At 41.7% G+C, this 8,582-nt stretch overlaps 1 protein-coding gene across 1 annotated transcript in view; it reads left to right on the top strand.

The window, feature by feature from the left end:
- WDFY1 (WD repeat and FYVE domain containing 1) overlaps nucleotides 1–7,988 on the top strand; it is a gene marked incomplete at its 5' end in the record, with an annotated part of 16,160 nt that extends 8,172 nt beyond the window's left edge. The window contains 6 exons of the mRNA XM_010188287.1: nucleotides 686–812; nucleotides 2,385–2,490; nucleotides 4,723–4,824; nucleotides 5,573–5,703; nucleotides 6,745–6,853; nucleotides 7,515–7,988. Coding sequence (XP_010186589.1) covers nucleotides 686–812; nucleotides 2,385–2,490; nucleotides 4,723–4,824; nucleotides 5,573–5,703; nucleotides 6,745–6,853; nucleotides 7,515–7,574 — 635 coding nt within the window. The remainder of the gene's footprint in view (nucleotides 1–685; nucleotides 813–2,384; nucleotides 2,491–4,722; nucleotides 4,825–5,572; nucleotides 5,704–6,744; nucleotides 6,854–7,514) is intronic.
- Between the last annotated feature and the right edge of the window lie 594 nt (nucleotides 7,989–8,582).

Consider the following 8,582-nt stretch of genomic DNA (forward strand, 5'->3'; position numbering starts at 1 on the left):
ACTTCAAACCTATAAGCAGCATGAGTAACAAGATTACTTCTCTAGTCTCCTGTCTATGTTACCATGCATATGGCTTCAGTGTAAGACTGCTGCTGTCAGAGGACTTACCTCTTTGTGTCTGACTAACGAGATGCGCAGCCGGGTTGGGCCTTCTGAAATCTGGTTTTGTAATTTAGGACATTGTGGCCAAACTTGTTAACAGCGATGAAACTGTCACATAGTTTCTTACTCCAACTATTTTTACTGTAAATGGTTACGTAAAGGAGTTGGTCTACCTGTGAACACTGTGTGCTGTCCTGCAACGCCTGACCGAGCACCGCACTGTATTGTAGATACTGCTCTCTGCTTAGGAAGTTTTAGTACCTTTATCTTCCAAATACTGCACAGCAGCCTGCTGACTCTTAACTACCACCTAAATACAAGGGGCACACAGCTAGTAACTCAAACTTTCTGGCTTACTCTTTGCATCTGACTTTCTTCTTAGGGATGTTTTGTTCTGTTGTCAAAGGCTCTTTGCCTCTCTAGCAAGACTGTATCTTGCTGGTGCATGCTGCCCTTTGCTTTAAGACTTTCAGTATCTGTTACTGCAGTAAGGGAATACTTCAGGTTCCATTTTAATGACCTAGAGGAGCGTTGTGTTGGTGAGTGACTCCCTTAGCATTAACTGCAGAATGTTCTTTCCTAGGAAGTATTACATCCCTGTGGTGGGACCCTGTTCAACGACTGCTCTTCTCAGGTGCTTCTGATCACAGCATTATCATGTGGGATATTGGTGGAAGGAAAGGGCGAACACTGCTGCTCCAGGGACATCAGTATGTAATGGTGTCTTATTTTTCCTACTTGTTCTGTGATGAACGCAGAGTCCCAGGAAGACTAAATAGCACGGCAAGATAGTTGAATCTTTGTGAATAATGGAGAAGAGAATTTTTTGCAGAACTCTGAAGACTTTGAGGGTGAAGAAGGATAATCGATATTAGGAAAGCATCCTTTGTTTTGCTCATGTTTGACACTTCTAAACCATAGGTAATGAGAATATAACACAAAAGTAGGTTATAGAAAGAGGTGGGTAAAGATCCTAAATCATCTTGCTTGGACTTTATGTAAAAGTTGCATGCTTCTGTATTGTAAATACTTCACTGACTTGTCTGTGAGGGTGGGGCTGGAGACTTTGTGTACCCATGTAGAATAAGCTTCAATATGTTCTTGTTCTCTGTCTCTCCCTATCAGTGAGGTGATAAACTGATTGGCTGAATTACAGGGCTGGGTCTCCAGGCTTCAGAAGAGCATGTCACATCTCCGCTGTTCTGTGGATTACATAGTTGTCTCTATTTAATCAGCTCTTTAATTTCAGAGACACAACACTAGCTGCCAATTTTACATCTCAGGCCTTAATTCAGTCTGAGAGGCAGTTCACCACTGAAGATATATTTTACTTAGAAATGCAGAGGTAGTAGAGATCTTGTTTACGTTTAAAGATGTATTTGTATAGTGCATTCTCCTCTTGTCTAATTCCATAGATGCCTCCATCCACCTTTGATCAAGACTGATAGCCTTAGCCCTAGAACTCTTGTTAAATCTTGAGGATTTAGTTTTATGGCTAAAGAACTAATAATAGAATACTGGTTACAAAACAGTAACTGAAGTCAGTGACTGGAGGACTTTATACTGCTGTTACTGCTGCATCATGTGTCCTGGTGAAGACTTATTACATTATTAGTTTCTCTTCAGACATCACACTTAGCATCAGACTTCCTACTGAATGGGAAAGTAAGTTCTTCTGAGAAGCAGAATGGCTTTTTAAATTCAACTTAGATGTTGCAGAGCAGTCTAATACTGTTGAGATCCTTTGTTTAGTGTCTTAGGGTAGGCTTTTTTTTTTGCCATTACTCTTTATTTAGGATTAAACTGTCTTGGTGAATGCATGCTTTGCTTTGCATTGCAGCCACTGACTGTGATTTCTTAGCAAGAGTGGAAGTTCAGTCTGCTTCCTAGCTGTATCTTCAAACACATATTTCTCTTTATTCTTCCAGTTCTCTTGATAACTGGCTCTCCTTGCCAACACAGAAGAGAATTTGCAGGCACACTCTGAGGCAGTTGACACCCAGCTCACTGTCAGTGCTTACTGCCAGCAGATGTTAACATGGAGCTGTACCTCTGCTATTCTGGTCAAGCCTGTAAGAACACTGTTCCAGGCAACGTGCTGATACTGTCACTACCCTAGCATCTGCTCACTCATCATCATAGCTCTACTTAGTAGACTTAACAAAGTGTTTGGAAATCAGTTTTGGCTTCCTGGGTAGCTTTACAAGGATGAACGGGGGTCTGCTGGGAAGCTAAGCCTTGTTTGAATCCCTATGGGTAAACAGTGGCTACTTTGTTTGCAGTGACAAGGTGCAGGCTATCTGTTACATCCAACTGACACGGCAGCTAGTATCCTGTTCAGCTGATGGGGGAATTGCTGTTTGGAACATGGATATCAGCCGAGAAGAGGTAAGATCACATCCTAGGTCAAAGATTGATTTTATTTACCCCCCTCCTCCTTTTCAGAGGCTGATGTGGCGCTGCTTAGTCAGTTCTGCAGGCTGTTTTCATGATGTTGCTTGAAATTTTAAGGCTGAATGGTGTTATTAAAGCCTGCTCTGTTCTAGTGGCTGTCCATGCTGCGTTGTAGCAGATGGATTCTAAGGACGGAAGAATGCAGGACAGGCTTGGGACTGCTTAGAGTCTTATCTCAATGAGACAATGTGTTCTGTTTTAGAGAAACAAAAGGACTGTGTTTCAGCAGTCTTGAAATAAATTCTCAGCTCATGTCAAAGCAGGTAAGGTGAGACGCTGTTTATGAGACGCAGTTTAGAATGTAGAGGTTCGGTCCCCAGACAGCATTTTTTTTAAAGACCTCGGTGCACAGCAGCTGCCCCTGCCAAGCACATTCTTTCTGCACTAGTTTGTATCTATCACAGGAGCTGAAAAGATGTATATTGCTACTATCTGTGGTTAAACCATAATTACAGGAGTTAGTTTTGATTGCCCCCGTAAAGCTGTATTTAAGGCTTGCCCTGTTGCTTTTCCTTAAATGTGAGTGTCATGATTAAGAGCTGTTTTCTGACATGCGTTGAGCTGTCACCTGAAACACACTAAATGCTGTCTGTGACACTCCTAACCGTTTTGGTATGATGATCTCTCTTGTGTGTCTTTGTAGTTGCAAGGAATTGACTTACAATATGATTGGAAAAACAAGATGTGGCAGTTCTTCTGCATGCAACTATTAAGGAACAGTCTAAATAATAGACAGCTTTAATAACATTTAAATAATACAATGAACTTAGAACAGTCATGATGTCTCAGAACTCATTGGAAAACCATAATCAAGCCCAATCCAAAACCAAAGAAATGAAATGTCTAGAACATACTGTGTCTGAAGCATTAGCTAACAAGTCATTTTAGAGGGTATCTTCAGAAATGCACTAATGCACGTAAGACTAGAAGGCAGACTTTTTTGAATAAAAGGAATGGTAACTCCATTGAGAGCCGTGCTATTCATCTTGGGCAGTTCCAACTCTGTGTTGGTGGTAATACTGGTAGTGTTGTCAGGTTTTTACCTCTTACTTTATCCCTGAAATTAAGATGAAAAGAAAAGGAAGATATCCCGTTTTTCTGTTAGAGGGAGCCAAAAAGTGCATTGTCTTCTCAGAAATGCTATTAGGTGAAAACTGCTATTGGAAGTAACTGAAAGAAGCAACATGGAACATTTCACTTGATGGAGAGACAACTCATCTCCTCTACTCTCCTCTCCCCACATGCTGGACTTGTTACTACCCTTTACAATATTTTCCATGGGGAAACAGCAAGAGGGAGGGAAGGGGATGTAATCAGTGTTGAAGATGGGCATCTAGTATTAATAAATATTCATGCTGAGATGATGGTGCCACTGACAGTACTATTGTTTTATTACTATCAACAATGAGTGTAAGTGAACTGAGAAGAAATGCTTTTGTTCCAGCTTTCCTCCCATTGGGTTTCAGAGAGACTCTCCCATCAGATGTGTGACGTTGTATAGAATATACATGTTCTAGTTCAAGTCTGTGTACTAAATATTGTGCCTCTCCTTCTGTCCTTTACAAGGATGCTCAGCTTAAGTACTCAAGTGTGTTGAAATATGTGAAAGCTCTGCTTTCGTTTGGCTTAGTCCATTTTTGGCATGAAACATGTGGGTGAGAGAAGGTATGCTTAATGAAGATGTGGGCAGGATGGCAAATGCAGATGAATCCTCCATTCTTTCAAACTGCAGACCTAGGGAAGTAGAAAAGATACTTACTTCTGGACTGCCCCCCTCTTAGCAGGGATGACTGCCTCATAGCTTCTACAGCTTGGATTACACTAGCCCCTAAAAATCATCTGGGCAACCAAAGCAGTAGTCTTTGAATGCCTGCAGCAAATTTAATAACTTACATGTTTGAAATAGTTTTCTTATTTAGGCAGTAACATAATATACTGCCATGGGAGGTGTGTGGGTAACAGATAACTGTAGTCTTGGGTTTAGGGGTTTTTTTGTACTAAACTTCCTGTGTATTGTACCAAAGGCAATCTGTTGTTGTAATGTCTAGAGGTGAGGCAGGGCATCTTTCCAAGTAAAATTTTATTTTAGGTTCTTTAAACAAACTTCCTTGGCCGTTGTATGAGGAAATATAATTCACATTGCTTGCATCTCTTGCTCTTTTGTAGGCTCCTCAATGGCTAGAAAGTGATTCCTGTCAGAAGTGTGAACAACCTTTCTTCTGGAATATAAAGCAAATGTGGGACACAAAGACATTAGGGTTGAGACAGGTGAGATTGCTGACTTAAGTGCTTAGCTGTACTTCAGCACTTAAGCTTAAGTAAACAAAAACCACTCAAGCTGGCAGATCTTTTAAACTGTCGGTATTTTTGCTGCTTTAAAGTGAGGGTTTCTTGAGAGGTCACAGCTTCTAGGCAGTGCTAAGAAATGTCCAAATTCTATGGGAAGTGTTTCGTCAAACTTCTGTCACAGGGCAGAGCAGACCGTGCTGGGAGCTGTCTGTTGAATTTCTTTGAATATTTCTATGTGCTGGAGCTGTGTACAGCTAATCCTCAAGTGTTGTGTAAAGAGGCACACAGTGCTCCATAACTGAGTAATTTGCAGCCTAAAATGTTGTAGTGTGTTCAGTTCAGTGAAGCAGGGGTGGTCCTGCTCTTACTGGGCTGGCACGTGAAGGCTTTCCACGTAGCTTTATTTTCTGGAGGAACTGAACAGGCACCAAGGCACTCATCTGTCTGTAGTTTTCTTAGGCTGTTAGTTCTTCAGTTGTTTGTTCAACCCTCTTTTTTTGCAAAAGAGGAAGAGGATGGGTAGGGAGAGTATGGAGGTAAACCTGTTAATGGCCAAGAAGACTGTTCAGAACTCCAGAGTCCTTGGTCTTTGCTTGAAGCAACGAGAAACTTCCTAACAGGTTGCAAAACGAGCTTTGTTGTTGTTTGTCAGTGAACCTTGATAAGGTGGTCAAGTGTCACAGTATGGTGATTTCTTGTTTGTTTGTTTTCTTTTCCCTCCATGAAGCATCACTGCAGAAAATGTGGACAAGCAGTGTGTGGCAAGTGCAGTACTAAACGGTCAAGTTACCCCATCATGGGCTTTGAATTCCAGGTCCGTGTCTGTGATTCCTGTTTCGAGTCAATCAAGGATGAAGAGTGAGTATTAAGGAGGAGTAAAGTAAGACTGCTGAGGTGCAGAAGCACTCGTGCTTGCTCTGCATCCACACACAGCGGTACACAAACACGCCAACCTGACTCTCTGCTAATAGGCCACCTTTGCCTTGGACGCTCAAAGCGCTGCAATAGCAGAGATCCCTCAACTGGCTCTGCAAGCTGATTTGGATCAGATGTGCTATCACAACTTTTTTATCCACTTTCTCTCTTCTTTTCCATGAGCCCAGATCTAGAGTTGAAACATTTCTCTCAAGACTTCTGTGCAAGTAAAGGCTGTTGATTGTACTTAAAATTGCTAAATGGGTGGTTGACCATGCATCACGGCTGCCAGGATATATGCATTAGAGGGAAATCTATATGCATTAGTACACGTACACTTACTGAAGAATATTTCTGCAGGAATATTCTTCACAGCCCAACATTATTTTCGCCATGCAAACAAATTGGGTTAAACATCATTTGCTGTCTCATTAAACTCTTAGCAGTGAATGAAACCCCTTTTTATCTTCATATGAACAGCGCTTCACTGTTCACTGTCCTGTCACCTCCTTGGACACCTGGAGTGATAAAGTACTAAAGTAATCAGGTGCAAATTTTTTGGATGTTTGGGTGGGGTTTTGTTGTTTCTGTTCGGTGTTTTTGTTAGTTTGTTTTCTGAAAAGGATGGGTGCTGTGCCGTAGTTGACTCACTATAGCCAGCATGAAAAAAATGTGGCTGAGTTTGACTTTATAACGAGGAGTGGAATTATTTACTAATGAAGTGTCCCACTTCTGCTCTAGTATTATTAACAGTCAAGCTGCAGAAGGCCAGGAAACGTCACACCTGCATGACTACACAAGCAATGCCTTACCATGACTTGCTAATTTAATTCTGTCCCCTTTAATAATGGCACTGCAGTTCTCAGGACTAATGTATTAGTACTTGGGCAACTTAATTTTCTTGTAAGTTTATTTTGCACTGCTATAATGATGCCACCAAGCTTCATCTGATGGCTCGCTTTCCTCTGAATTGTTCTCTTGCAGTCGTACCTCCTTGGCAACATTTCATGAAGGAAAACACAATATTTCACACATGTCCATGGACATCTCCAGAGGGCTAATGGTGACTTGTGGGAGTGACCGGATTGTGAAGGTATTCATGTACCTCTGCTGTATTCATTAGAGAGATTTCATAGAGAACTAATGTTTGTGTATACTTTTTTCTTTCTGACAACTGTTGCTACAAAGCTAACTGTTGTGGCTCCACTGTATGGAGTCACGCTGTCAGAACTGGTTACTGGGGGTGTCCTCCGGACAAACAAAGCAGGCATCAGCAGTAGGAGAATCTGCCAGTGGCCTTGAAGATGGACATGATGAAACGTGCAGACTTGCTTTACTCTCGGCTCTCTGGCTTTTTGAAGCATTGCCACTAAAAGCCCTGGTTATGAGACAGTGACACGGAAATCAGACTGATGTAGGATCTTGCTGTGCTTAAGCTGCACGTCCTCCATGCGTGTCAGAACCAAGACTGTTCCAGTCTGTCCCTGTTGTTCTGTAAGCATGTTTAAAACAAACTGCACAGCACTTTTAAACGGACTCACAGAGAGCTGCTAGGAGACACTCTTGAGCCCTAAGTTTGGCTTTTGGTTTGTAAGGCTGGTATAACTCGTTATGGCGTTTTCCTCAAGTATATTTTAAACAGAATTTGTCACCCTATGTCCAGGGATGTCTTTGTTTTCTTCTGCGCCTTTTACAGAAACACCTCTTAGGTCTTACAATAATGCTGTGTAATTCTCTACAACATTTTCTTCCAGATCTGGGACATGACGCCAGTAGTTGGTTGCAGCCTTGCAACCGGCTTCTCTTCGCGCTGATCTCATACCTGACAGGTTCATGCACCTTATGTACAGCAATACGCACCGAACGAACGGAGTCCTTCTTAAGAATATTACAGCAAACACTGGTTGCTTGACTCTTCTCCTGCTGCTGTTCCAGGATGGACAGTCACCTTTGTAGAGCACAGCTTTTCTGTTGGGCTCACCAGGAATCTCCTTGGTGTGGAAGTGCAGTTTCGCAGCCTCTTGGACTAACGTAAAATAGCTCACCTGCAATATGACACCTTGATGAAAGGACCTGATTCTTGGTTTACATAAGTAGTGTTAACAATGTGCTGTCTCTGCTGATATATCTTGTACAGATACCTTGTAGCTAAAACGTTATCAGAGTAAAATGAGTGTAGTAAATTCAATTTGTGCAAATAGTAAAATAACTTATTTTCTCTTCCAAAAAGCGGTTCTGTAGAAATACTTTTGAGCAGTGACTGTCTAAACTGCCTCCAAAAGGTGTGTTGGTTATTCCTACGGAAGGAGGAGATACTTCAAAGTGGCAGGTAGCTTCTTTCAGATGAGATCGTAAGAGAACGTTTGATCACACAAGATTTCCTTTATTGGCTTTCTTGTAGTGCTTGTCTTCAAGTTCAGTTCTTAGTGAAGTCACTTTTGTGGGACAACTGTTCTGTTTAAGTAGCTGGTGAGTCTTGGAACAATTCTAGGCTCTCTAAGTAGTATTTTAGCATAGCTAATAAACTTCTGTAGTTCTTATGACAACATGCAGCCCGGCTACTGTACTTTAAAGACAGGCCATAGGTATGGGCCATGTACTCTGACAACTCTATAATGCTGTTAGAATGGGAAGCTAAGCAAATCTGCCTTGTTAAATGTAATGGCTAAGAAGAAATGGCCAGCTAAATTTTAGAGACTTTTTTCCTGTGGAAAGGCTGACGTTTCTTTAATGGTAGGGAACCTGTCTCGGCTGAAGTGCAGCATCAATTCAAATACTGGCTTGGTGTTACTTAAAACAGACAAATACTGAGCAATGATTAC

The sequence above is a fragment of the Mesitornis unicolor genome, unplaced genomic scaffold (assembly GCF_000695765.1).
Source record: "Mesitornis unicolor isolate BGI_N332 unplaced genomic scaffold, ASM69576v1 scaffold16097, whole genome shotgun sequence".
Taxonomy (NCBI): Eukaryota; Metazoa; Chordata; class Aves; order Mesitornithiformes; family Mesitornithidae; genus Mesitornis; species Mesitornis unicolor.